This window comes from Gouania willdenowi, chromosome 16 (assembly GCF_900634775.1).
Source record: "Gouania willdenowi chromosome 16, fGouWil2.1, whole genome shotgun sequence".
Lineage (NCBI taxonomy): Eukaryota > Metazoa > Chordata > Actinopteri > Blenniiformes > Gobiesocidae > Gouania > Gouania willdenowi.
In genome coordinates this window covers 2,695,145-2,709,042 of record NC_041059.1, presented here as the reverse complement: position 1 = coordinate 2,709,042, position 13,898 = coordinate 2,695,145, and the positions used below count along the sequence as shown (strand labels likewise).

The 13,898-nt window shown below is 39.2% G+C and overlaps 1 protein-coding gene across 2 annotated transcripts; it reads left to right on the top strand.

Moving 5' to 3' along the window:
• Positions 1–1,927: 1,927 nt before the first annotated feature.
• Positions 1,928–13,605, top strand: aste1a (asteroid homolog 1a). Of its 2 annotated transcripts, none has more exons than XM_028471314.1 (6): positions 1,928–2,137; positions 6,780–7,570; positions 8,915–9,220; positions 9,398–9,614; positions 11,721–11,862; positions 13,080–13,605. In XM_028471314.1, exons 1-6 carry the CDS (start codon positions 2,014–2,016, stop codon positions 13,411–13,413), a joined length of 1,914 nt encoding a protein of 637 aa, XP_028327115.1. In that variant the 5' UTR covers positions 1,928–2,013; the 3' UTR covers positions 13,414–13,605. The 2 variants fall into 2 exon arrangements, with proteins under 2 accessions (XP_028327115.1, XP_028327114.1); XM_028471313.1 differs by having other exon boundaries at positions 11,718–11,862.
• Positions 13,606–13,898: the final 293 nt, after the last annotated feature.

Below are 13,898 nucleotides of genomic sequence, written 5' to 3'. Positions count from 1 at the left end.
TTGTGTAATTGTTCCTGTAAAAAAGAAGAAAAACTGTAATAAACAGAATATACAAAAAAATAAAAAATAAAAAAATAAAAAATAAAATAAAATAAAATAAAATACGGAAACCTAGAGCTGCCACAGGAGAAAAAGTATTTTGGATCACTATATTGTATGAAAAATATAATTATATGGTAAAAACATGATATTTCACGAACAATATATTATTGTGATGCCGGTGAATCCAGCCTTAATGTTGTTCTATGTTGCCATGTCTGGGTTGCCACGTTGGGTGTTTCCGTGTGTGTTTGCCGCCCTGAATTAATGTATGTGATTGTGACGTTTCCTTTTGTTGTGTCCTCACTCTCGCGTTAGTTCGTGGTTGGCGGGAGTAGAATAAGGATTAATAAGTGTGGGCGGGAGGAAAAGGAGTGTGTTAGTTCACGTGCTGACAGTGTGGATGGTGTGTAAGAGCACTGTGTGCGATTGTCCTGCTCCCTTGTTCGACAATAAAAGGCGAATTCTGACAAGACTTCAGTAACCCTTATTTCACGGCTCATCCACACTACATTATATTGTTCGTACAATACAAGTATATTGTTTGTACAACATAATTCCATTTACGCTCCTTGAACGTCCTTGTGTTACCGCTACTCTATCTATCTGTCTATCCATCCATCCACTCATTCATTTGATAAAACGTGTAAAACTGTAACGAGACGTGTTCTAAACACTTTATTACGTCACTGATTATTTGATGAGTAATCTGTTAAGTAACGCACTACATATGTAACGTGTTACATAATCAGAATATAACATGTATTCCATTACACAAAAAAGGAAAGCTAACAAAATAATGTAATAGGAAAATGTGCTAAATATGAGAAAAGTAAGATAAGTAATGAAAATGTGTTATAAACCCCATATCTATTAACATTATTATTTATGGTTGTATATATTTTATGTACATTTATAAATAGTGAGGGCGCAGTTACAGTAATCTCTGTAGAGTTTCTTTATTGTTACAGTCTTTGATTACTTTCATTCTGTCCCTTTTGTTTGGTTTCGTTTCTGATATAATCACATGACAGGAGGAGGACTTACTGAGTTTCAGTTTCAGTTTCCACTATCGTTAAAATGATATTTCAACATGTGGAAATGTTGATTTTAGATCTCTGGATAACAATTTTAACATTTAGCAAATACATGGAGTAATTATATTTTAACAAGTCATTTAATTACTTACTTTTTCACATGTAAGAAGAACATAGTTATATACAATTTAATTTCTACATGTTAAAAAACAATTGTAATAGTGAATCTTTTCCCCCCATTTCAAATATCAACTATGTGGCGCCGATTGTAAAGTTGCGCATTAAAATAAACAGCAACTTTTTGCAACATTTAGCAACAAATCACGATCAGAAAAATTTATGTGAATTTTCAAAAATTATTTTTGACCAGATTAACTGCAATATTTGTGAAATTTATGATTTTTTTTCTTGTAAAAATAAATTTTAAAATTAAATCTTAAATGTTACATCTAAATGTCACGGTTGAAACTAAATATTTAGCTAATATGCAAATTCGCTGGAAGTATCAAAATAAAAGCTCATTAATGCAAACATATATGGCACTTCTGTTAAATTTGCATATTAGCTAAATATTTAGTTTGACCCATGACATTTAGATTTAACATTTAGCATTTCAAATTTAGATTTAACATAAACATTTTATTTTACGAGAAAAAAATATCACAAATTTCACAAATGTTGCTGTATATCTGGTCAAAAACATGAAAAATTAACTTTTTTTTTTTTTAAACATTATTTGTTGCTAAATGTTGCAAAAAGTTTGTTTATTTTAGCACACCCATAATCTATATTTGTTTTGATGATAAATGACTGATGCTCCACTCCCTGTTCCTAGTGTGACGTGAGGAAAGTGAAACTTAAGGAGAAAAGCTGAGCACTGTATAAAAGTCAGAGTGGACTGGGATAGGTGTCAGAGTCAGACTGGACTGGGACTAGGATGGGTGTGCAGGGTCTGTTTTCGCTGCTGGAGAACCACAGCCAGGTGTACAGGGAGACAAAGCTGAGGGGAAGGAAGCTGCTGATTGATGGCTGCAACCTGATCCACCTGCTCTACTTCACAGGTCAGTGTTCATCTTGAATTTTAAAGAATCCTGAATCCAAAAGCGTATTCATTAAAAAAAAAAAAAAAAATTCTGGTTAAATATAATTTAGATTCAGTTGCCTTAAATAAATGACTCATTGTCACTTGATTGACATGCTATAATAAACAGCATCTTTTTGAGAATTTTTTTATGTTACTTTTGACCAGATTAACAGCAATATTTGTGAAATTTGTGATGTTTTTTTTTTTGTAAAAATATAATGTCAAGTTAAATCTAAATGTTAAATATAATTTTAAATGATATATCTTGAATCTAAATGTTAAATATAATTTTAAATGATATATCTTGAATCTAAATGTTAAATATTAAATCTAAATCTAAATGTTAAATAATAAATCTAAATGTAAGTAAGTAAGTAAATTTTATTTCTATAGCGCTTTTCACAGATAAAATCATAAGTGCTGTAGATGTATAACCGGTCTGGCTTTGCCACGCTGAATGCTACAGGTTCTCTGTGTTGTGTAATGAAGAAGAATACCAAGAACTTTCTTGCCAACTGGAACAAGTTTATTTTCACTCCTGTACAAAATAAAATACATTCAGTACAGCAACTTAATAGATAGGGCTCCTACATGCTCACCTCTCCTTCAGTGCGGTCTCAGACTGAGGCTGACATTCATTTTTAAATAACAAAAACTAAAATAATAAATGACATTTCAGCAAACGTAGCTGTAATATATATAAAAAACACAGCAATAATCAGAATACACATACAACAAAGCGAGGGCACACATACCTGTTCAAAATAAAATACATAGATATGGCTCCTACATGCACACCTTTAAAGGGGAAAATAAAATACAATCAACCATATGAAAAGCCATTCGGATGCTCTAGCTTAAAGTTAGCCTAATTAGCATTTACAAAGTGCTGTACGTCAAATAAAACTTTTTAAAATGTTCAAACAGAACAATTAACATGTTATTAAAATGTTTATGAGCTTCACATAGTATAGTTTTAACCATCATTTAACTTTTTTTATTTATTTTTTTACCGTGTTTTAACTCAGTATGAACTGAACACAATTAAACACTGAAGGAGAGGTCATGTGATGACCTCTCCTTCAGTGCGGTCTCAGACTGAGCAGAGTGGCGCTAAACAGGATGTGATATCATCACAAAAGACCGCAAAAACAGTACAAGTTATCAAATAAAATACAATACCGAAATATACAATAAAACATGTTCATACCTAGACAACATGTAAATATAAATAAAAGGATAGATTTTTTATGAGTTATAAATCACTTCTACAAAGCATTTTAACACCTGTTACACAGGCAAAAATTAAACTAATACAACAGCAGCAACATCACAAAAGGATAATAAAACACAAGATAATTTAAAACAACAGTAGGAACATCATAAAAGGTTCATAAAAATTAAAAGAAATTTAACCAAAAGCCTTTCTGAAAAGCGTGTTCTTCAGATGGTTTTTAAGAGTTCACACAGACAAGCTCACGGAGGGACTGGTGTAGGTTATTCCAGAGTCTTGATGCTACCGCCTGGAACGCCAGGTCACCCCGGGTTTTAAAATGTGTTTTTGGGGTCATGAGGAGACCCTTGGCTGATGACCGAAGGGTGTGCTCTGAAGTGTAGGGGCACAACAAGTCAGTAATGTATTGAGGGGTCTGACCATGTAGCCCACGGAAAGTAAGGACTAGCATTTTAAACTCAGTAGGAAAATGAACTGGGAGCCAATGAAGATCAGAAAGAATGGGGGTGATGTGGGCTGTTCTGGGGGCACTGGTCAGAATGCTTGACGAGATGAACGCGTGTATGATTATTTCGAGAAGTAAAATGTTTAATCTAAATCCAAACGGTAAATGCTAAATCTACATCTAAATGTTAAATATTAAAAGTAAATGTTAAATCTAAATCTAAACAAGAGAGCCGGACTAAGGCAGGTGTGACAAATACAAACATCAAATAAAAAAATTAAAAAAACATGTGATGAAAGGGTTCACAGTCATGTGGCCATGATTGTAAAATAAATTGCAACCTTTTGCAATATTTAGCAATCAATGTATTTAGAAAACATATGTGAATTTTTTAAATGTTACTTTTGACCAGATTTACAGCAGTATGGTTTTTTTTAAAATTATTATTATCATTTATATTTATATTTAAAATGTAACATTTAGAATTAAATTTAACATTTATCATTCAGCTGTAGATTTAGATTCAATATTTGGACTTAGATTTAATATTTAACATTTAGAATTAACGTTGACATCATGTTTTTACGAGAGAAAATAAACGTCACAAATTTAACAAATATTCCTATAAATCTGGTCAAAAATGACATGAAAAAATTCACATAGGTTTTTGTAGACGTTGTTTGTTGCATTAGGTTGCTGTTTATTTCACATTTGAGTCTTATTTTTCACTTTCACACACTACGCTGAGTTCACTGTGCGACATCAGACATGCCAGCACTTGCATGTGGCTGTTGAATTGTAAAATGTGTCATAACAAGAAGAGTCATCAACATCCCCTGCCAGATTGGTTGTCATTATCACTCACAACCTTTTAATAAGTGTCCTAAATCTAAGAACTTAGTTGATTACATAAGATAACATTATCACATCAAAATTTCAAATTACTAACTATCTTACTATCTTAAACGGATGGGCGGAGCTCAAACCTATATCCCCCTTTCCACTTTGTGGCGGGGGATAATAATAATAACTAGAACTGCAAGCAGTTATGAAAGGGGGCCAAGCCTTCCCACGCGACTCCGCCCCCAGGTTTTGCGGAGCCCATGGAATTCGTCAAGAAGGATGACAGGCTTGTGGCGAGGGTCAGGACACAGGCCAATGTGTTATTTGCAGTGAAGTTTATGAAGGTGTGATTCAAAATGTGAAAATTACAAGTTAAAATGCATTTGCACCCATTATAGCGCCACCTAGTGGCACAATTTTTGGTATGGGTGGTCTGTGTGCTCTTCTATATATACCCTGTAAATTTCACAGCCATCGACGTAATACTTGAGCTGAAATAAATGTTTGTTGTTTATGCTGAAATAAGCCACGCCCACTTTTTGACCAATCACGAATAACTTCGAGATACAAAATCCGGAGCGACCCAGGATCACACCCACCAAATTTGGTAAAAATCGGTCTTGACATTTATATTTTCAGCGCCCCCTAGTGGCGTAAATTATTCAATTGTGACTCATACCCCTACAGTCACATGCCAACCAAGGATCTCAGATGTGGTGTTGTTAGCATTTATTTTGACCGAGATATGCAAACAGTTTGCATTTTTATAGCTAGCTAGAAAACTTTGCATATATTTTGATCGAAAAAAATTCTTTCTTTAACTTTAGATCAGGTCCAACTGAAGATTCTACGTGCCAAGTCTGATTGGACAAAACCCCAAGGAGGAGTTAGAAAAAGTAGGTTTTGCAGTTTTTGCAATTTTGCGCGAAACAAAACTCAGGCGGAAATGGGTGTGGCCTAGCTCAGCTAATTCAGGGCTATTCGGGGAATCTGTGGATATGAGATTTTTGAATGTGCGACAGGCGGTGTGGGAGTTACAGGCCAAAATTTGTTGACCTTGGTTATAGCGCTACCTGCTGGCTAGCATATGTGAGTTTCGAACTCCATCAAGGTATTGATACCCTGAAGCCACACACCGTATTTGTTTATCCTGTTTTAAACAGTTTCTGAGAAAAGCTGTCCACTTTAACTCGGATGGACGGACGTACGGAGTTCAAACCTACATCCTCCTTGCACTTTGTGGCGGGGGATAATTAATGCTTGTTACACCACCATTAGTGTTCAGGACTGCCTAAAACAGCTTGGGTAGATGAAGCAATGAAGCATGCAAAAAGCACGACTATATTCCAGCGACTCATCACGGGTGATTTAGGACACTTGGGCCGACCTCGGGACGCTTAAAAAGTACTCCACGTTTTTTTTATTCCACCTTGTAACGGCAAAATGAAATATAGCAGATAAATCAGTTGTTATTGTCCATAAGGGTTAAAAATGCAGTTCTCGCTTTATAACAAAAACTTAAAAACAATCTGAAATCATTGGCGACTCAAGTCAATCACCTTTATTATGATTATAATAATATGTCCTTAAAAAAATCTTGTGTAAACCTTCTTAAAATCTCTCTTGTGGGGGTTTCCATACAAGTCTCACAATTATACATACTGCAGCTTTAACCTAATAAAAACGGAGATTTGATAATGGCGTATACTTTCAGATTAATTAAAAAAAAAACTATTGAGGAAAAAAGGAACAAAATCATTTTTGATTTCAGTTTTTTTGACCAGTCTTGGTCTGACTTTTCTTGGTCGATATGGGCCAGATTTCACCTGGTACCACTGTAGCCTGGTCTGGGTCACAGCTCACCCATACTCTCCTTGTGCTGGTCCGACCACGCCAGGGAACAATCCAGTCTCTGTCCCACCTCATGTAGAACCAGCCTGACCTCCTCCCTCACCATGTCCTGCTCCAATCTCACCTGGTTCTCAGTCTCATCTCACCAGATAACATTAAGTCTTGCCTGGTTCTGGTCCAACCATATCCGGGCCAAGTCTAATTTCATCTGGTTCATTTGATATCACTTTGTCTTTCCCTTCTCAGGTCTCGACCAGAATCTTGGAGGCGAGTACGCAGCCTTTGAGGACCTGATTGAGAGATTTGTGTCTGCTTTGAAGATATGCAACATCTCGCCGTTCGTCATACTAGATGGAGGCTCGGACATCTCTGGAAAAAAGGACCAAACGTGCACCCTACGTGCGGAAAATCGCATCAAAAGAAGCCATCTTGCGGCAACGGGCGGCGGCCAAAAGAACATCCTGCCACCGCTCGCTACGAAGGTGTTCACACAGACGCTGATGCGGTTGAACGTCCCTTTGGTTCAGTGCTATGGCGAGGCGGACCAGGAGGTCGCCGCCCTAGCTGCAGAGTGGAATTGTCCCGTCCTCTCCGACGATAGCGACTTCTTCATCTTTGAGCTGCCCTCCGGGCTGTTGCCCATCAGGCACTTCCTGTGGTGGGAAGCGAGCGCCTCACAGAGGTTCATCCGCTGTAGGGCTTACAGGGCCTCAAGCTTCTGCATCTACTTCCAGATCCCGTGCCCGCTCCTCCCAGTCTTCGCCATCCTGGCTGGGAATGACTATTCAAAGCTGCAGGTGGCGAGTTGGACTCAGGACTGGCTGAGCCGGTTGGAGGGGCTGCTCCGCTGGCTGAAGGACTTCCAGCAGCCTGAGGAGGCGCTGCGGGCAGCTCTGAGGAGCGGGCACGTGCAGAGCGAGCGGCAGGAGGCCGAGCTGATGGAGCTGCTCTCTGCATTCATTAAGACGTACGAGCTGCCGGCCAGTAGCACCAAGGATCTGTTTGTCAGCGGTCAGAAGGCTCCGCCCCCTGAGCAGGTGAAGTTGTAATAGTAAGCATTCTGAGAAGATTGCTAGTGCTATTTTGAGGGGCGACCGTGGTAGAGGGTCGTCTTCTGATCGAGAGGTTGGGGGTTCGATCTCAGTACCTGACTATGTGTCGAAGTGTCCTTGGGCAAGACACTGAACCCTAAGTTGCTCCCAGTGGTCGACTAGTGCCTTGCATGTCAGTCCTGTCCCACTGGTGTGTGAATGTGAGAGTGATTGGTTGAATGAGCTGATGTGTAAAGCGCTTTGAGACTGTTTCAGTGGGTGATTAAACTCTATATAAATCATGTCCATTTGTTTGATGGAGCAATCCTGTGTTCATGCGTGCTGTGAAATTAGCACTTGTCGTTCCGTAACATTAACCTTTAGTCAATCACCTGAGTGTTCCGTTTCATTTTATCGTCTTTTTCGTTGTAGAGACTTTACTGGCTATTAAACTCTCTGAAATCAGACCATACATAATCAATTTTACATTTTTTATGCTTCAGATGGGCTTTTAGACGGCGGCCGTAAAAGCCCACAACACAACACGAACGCTCACAACACGACACAAAACCAGTCCGGTTAAAGTCCACGAAGAAGAGTGAGGAAAGGATCAGGCCTTCTTTTAAGCAGATTTTTTTTGGACCAACGTTATCATTACTTTTCTTTGTGGATTTTTATCAGACTGCGTTGTTTTTGTTGTGAGCTTTTACGGCCACCGTACTTTCGGAATCCAGGAGTGTACGCTGAAATCACGCAAGATTACATCAAGAGAGCTTTACAATGTCCATTGACGACACTTTTGACCCTCAGACACTCGTTTACCTTTAAAAATCCCACAGAAATGCGTGACGTGGTCTCAAAACATTGTTTGTCAAACCTTTATTTATCGCTAAGCGGAAAAACAGCTTCACGTTTTGTACAAAACCTGTAGCAGGCGTGTGATTGGAGAGGCAGTTCAGCTAATATTCAGCTCAAATTTGAGGAGTTGGCATGTCCACCAGATAGGATGTATAGTAGATCTTTTTGTATATTCTGAGAGAGTAGGTGGAGCTGTATTACTATACCAAATGTCAGTTTCCTTTGTGGTGTAGTTCCTGAGATATTGGAAGCTGAAAATGGAAGAAAAATTGCATGGAAATTGACACACACCCCCCTCACTAAATCATTCATCCCATCAAACTAAAAATGTACAGTGTGCCTATTGAATATTTAGGAACAAAATGGTAAAAAGTTCAGAATTTTTTGAGACAAGCGTGTTAGATGTCCAGAACATTTGTTGAAATGACTCAGATAGTGAGCAGCATCATCAGCAAACAGCTGTAGGTAAACGTTACCCGTATCATCCTGCAGGGGGCGGACCTGATCCCGGAGTGGACCTGGCTACCCCTGATGCATTGCCAGCTGCCCCCGTCCATCCTGGACATTCTCCTTCTTCACAAGATGAAACTCTCCATCATGGTGGATGACGGGACGCTGCCCAGTGCCAACGGGGCCTCGCGACCACTCCGGCAGCTCTTCTACGGGCTGCTGTTGGGTGGGGACGCAGTGCCCCCGGTGGAGGAGAGGGACCGAGATGGATTGAAGCTCAGTTTCACCCAAATTAAACCCACCGTCACCTGCACCGCCCAGAAGCTCAGACTGGGCTCACTGCAGCAGGTATGCAGCAAACTGAGAAATGTGACATAGTTAATAATGAATAAGTATTGAAGTATTAAATTCATTTTAAAGCTTTATTTGACCAAACGCTGTACTGAGTGCAGTCCAACAACAGCCTCTTACTCTGAAAGGTTGCTTTTGGCTTGCTGTGACTTCCTCTTCCTGTGCTCCATGTAGTCCAAGGCCTCGGAGCGTTTGCAGGTTCTCCTGGAGGCTCTGGGTGTCACAGAGGAGCCTCTGAACAAGCTGCCCTCTCAGCTGCGCCTCCCGGTGGCCGTCACGCGTTACTGGATGCAGAGGGCGGAGCCTCGACCCGACAACCAGCTGCTGAGGGCACTGCTGCAGGGGATGATGTGGGGGCACAAGGCCGGACCAGGACGAAGACCAGAACCAGGTACCGGGAAGAACTAGTCATGCACGGACAACCAATGGAAAAGCTGCTTTCTGGCTGTGTTCGAAATGTCATACACATCCTAACGTACTGCTAGTCCTAACGTACTACTCTTACTAACGTACTCATACTAACGTACAACCCATACTAACGTACAACCCATACTAACGTACAGCCCATACTAACGTACAGCCCATACTAACGTTCTACTCATACTAACGTACTACTCATACTAGCGTACTACTCATACTAACGTTCAACTCATACTAACGTACTGCTCATACTAACGTACTGCTCATCCTAACGTACTACTCATACTAGCGTACTACTCATACTAGCATACTACTCATACAAACGTACTATTCATACTAACGTTCAACTCATACTAACGTTCAACTCATACTAACGTACTACTCATCCTGACGTACTACTCATCTTCGAGTACTACTCATACTAACGTTCTACACATACTAACGTACTGCTCATCCTAACGTACTACTCATACAAACGTTCTACACATACTAACGTACTGCTCATCCTAACGTTCTACTCATACTAACGTTCTACACATACTAACGTACTGCTCATCCTAACGTACTGCTCATACAAACGTATACAACGTTCACTCATACAAACGTTCAACTCATACAAACGTTCAACTCATACAAACGTTCAACTCATACAAACGTTCAACTCATACTAACGTACTACTCATACTAACGTACTACTCATACTAACGTACTACTCATCTTCACGTACTACTCATCTTCACGTACTACTCATACTAACGTTCTACACATACTAACGTACTGCTCTTCCTAACGTTCTACTCATCCTGACGTACTACTCATCTTCGAGTACTTCTCATACTAACGTTCTACACATACTAACGTACTACTCATACTAACGTTCAACTCATACTAACGTTCAACTCATCCTAACGTTCAACTCATACTAACGTACTACTCATACTAACGTACTACTCATCCTGACGTACTACTCATCTTCGAGTACTACTCATACTAACGTTCTACACATACTAACGTTCAACTCATACAAACGTTCAACTCATACTAAAGTTCAACTCATACTAACGTTCTACTCATACTAACGTTCTACTCATACTAACGTACTACTCATCCTGACGTACTACTCATCTTCGAGTACTACTCATACTAACGTTCTACTCATACTAACGTTCTACACATACTAACGTACTGCTCATCCCAACGTACTACTCATACAAACGTTCAACTCATACAAACGTTCAACTCATACTAACGTTCAACTCATACTAACGTTCAACTCATACTAACGTTCTACACATACTAACGTACTGCCCATCCTAACATACTACTCATACTAACGTTCAACTCATACTAACGTTCAACTCATACTAACGTTCAACTCATACTAACGTTCAACTCATACTAACGTACTACTCATACAAACGTACTACTCATACAAACGTTCAACTCATACAAACGTTCAACTCATACAAACGTTCAACTCATACAAACGTTCAACTCATACTAACGTTCAACTCATACTAACGTTCAACTCATACTAACGTTCAACTCATACTAACGTACTACTCATACTAACGTACTGCCCATCCTAACGTACTACTCATACTAACGTACTGCCCATCCTAACATACTACTCATACTAACGTTCAACTCATACAAACGTTCAACTCATACTAACGTATCACTCACTGCTGTGAGGACAGTCAAAGCTGGAGTCCGGGAGGCTACCCTGGACTATGTCGTCACCAGTGCGTCATCACAGCAAGTCGCGCATGCTTAGAACGACAGGAATTAACTTAAAGTGGAATTAAGTATTTACAAGAATGAGCATCTAATTAACTATGAATTAAATTCAGAATAAATAAATCCAGCCACCTAATTGGGATTTAATTTTAATTCAGTATTAAATTTGCATGAGGAATTAAGTGCTCACAAGGTCAGGTTAAAGTGGATTTAGCTTTTATTCTGAGTTAAAGCTCCTAAGTAAGTGTGGCCACTATATACTCATTGAATGTGTCGTATGTAGTGTACGTTAGTATGCAATTTCAAATACAGCCCGTCTGTGTGTGATTTTCAGCAGGTCTGAAGGTCAAAGGTCAAAGGAAGCTGACTCCAGATGTGGGCGTGGTCCACTCCCTCTGTCAATGGCAGGCCTGCCTCACAGACGCGCTCCAACTCAACCAGCTGCTGTGTTTCCCTCTGGAGGAACCCGACATCGCACGGTGAGCCTTTCAAAATAAAATGTTCTTCATAGAGTGACCATATGTCCGGATTTACTCAAACATGTCCTCTTTTCATATCTTGTCCACAACGTCCGACCGTATTTTATAAATAGATGAACAAGTTCATTTAAGACGGTAACTCCGCTAATATTATTCGCTCTGTCTGAGAAATTCCAGCAGTTTCTGAAATCTAAGAAGTTGCTTTTTACAGTCACTAAACAAAAAGTACCAAAAGGTAGCTTACATGGATGAAAAGTGACCAAAAAATTGTGAAATAATTGACAAAAATTGGATAAAAGTGTAAAAAAGAACTTGCAAAAACGGAAAAAAGGGATATTTACAAGCAAAATGAAGCTGTTGAAATATGGTTACAGATTACAAGCAACAGGTGGATTAGAATAACTAATGAGCTGTAATTACAATGTCTCTAAATTACCAGGTCAATTATCAAAACTTTACCAGCAAGCTCTCCTATCTTGGAAACTAATATTTCTCCTCACAGTAATATAATTTGGAATAATGTAACATTACTGTTAAAAACAAAAGTTAATTAAATCAAAAATGGATTGAGAGGGGCATAATCTTTATTATAGATTTGTTTGATGATGAACGTCTTTTTTCTTATGAAAATGTTCTAATCACTAAATCACTAAACCCTTAACGCCAAAAGATGTTATTTTTATCTTTAATAACAAAACTAAATCAATAACTTTCATAATTGGACCCATAATATTAATGGCAAAATTCCATATCCATAAACACCCCAACAAATTCTCATCTTTTCTTAATTGAGTTTAGATATTATAACAGTTTAAAGGTTTTGAAAAGCAAAAAAAAGGTGAAAGAACTGTTTCCTGTACCAACATGTGACAAATATTCTTAGTGATGTTTTACCTGAATTTGTTCTCGGTTCCTTTTATGTTGTATTACTTATTTGTAAGCTTGTAATTTGTCAATAAAATTTGATTAAAACCGAAAAAAGAAAAAAGATATCAACCAATTTTTTAATGTTTGTGTATTTCTTCTTGACCCTGATGAAAAAAAATATGCCTTGAATTTAAAATTTAGTTTTTCACTTTGAAGACAAACATAAAATAGGGGGGGGGGTGATTTCTTTTTCTGAACAAAAAATTAAATAACCAAAACATACACTGACCTTACTGCTTTGTCCAAACATCTGTGGAGGACGTTAGATGAATGTGTACTCTGTGCTGCAGATTGTATCAGGGAACCTTCATCCACCACCTGCTCCATCACAACAGCTTCCTCCACTCAGACGCACAGCTCTACGACCTCCTGCTCTCCATCACTCAGCAGACTTCAGCTCCAGCAGCTCCAGCAGCTCCAGCAGGACCAGGAGAACCCAGGAGGAGTCCTCGTATCATCCAGCAGCAGATGCTGAAGCTGGAGGAGGAGGAGCAGGAAGATGAGTGCTCGGCTCAGGCTGAGCAGGTTCTGCTGATGGAGAAGCAGCTGGTGGTGAAGAACCGACAGAAGAGTAAGAAGAAGGCGGGGCTTCACCGCTCAGCGCTGTCAGAGTATGGACACTGACCTAACAGAGGTGTTAATAGTATTTATATATCCTATGCAGTGACGGACCACGAGCACCATCAGCTGAAGTATTGTTGAGGGCTGTGAAATTTACAGGGTAACCATAGAAGAGCTCACAGATCACCCATACCAAAATGTGCACCACTAGGTGGCGCTATAATGGGTGCAAATGCATTTTGGCCTGTAACTTTCACACTTTAAATCACATCTTCCAAAACTTCATATCCACCTGTTCACAGCAAATGGCACGTTGGCCTGTGTTCTGACGCTCGCCACGAGCCCGTCATCCTTTGTGACGTACTTCCACGGGCTCCGCGAAACCTGGGGACCGAATCATGCGGGAAGGCTTGGCCCCCTTTCATAACTGCTTGCAGTTCTAGTTTCATATGTTTCTGCTGGCAAGTGTTAATCTAACAAAATCAACATCATAAACACCATTAAAGTTTGTTTGTGTTGGAAACACGGGGAAAATAACAACTCAGAAC

Coding starts and splice junctions, on each gene's coding strand:
- aste1a (XM_028471313.1), top strand. CDS start 2,014: ATGGGTGTGCAGGGTCTGTTTTCGCTGCTGGAGAACCACAGCCAGGTG. Junction 7,571..8,914: donor AGGCTCCGCCCCCTGAGCAG/GTGAAGTTGTAA, acceptor ATCATCCTGCAG/GGGGCGGACCTGATCCCGGA. Junction 9,615..11,717: donor AGGACGAAGACCAGAACCAG/GTACCGGGAAGA, acceptor TGTGATTTTCAG/CAGGTCTGAAGGTCAAAGGT.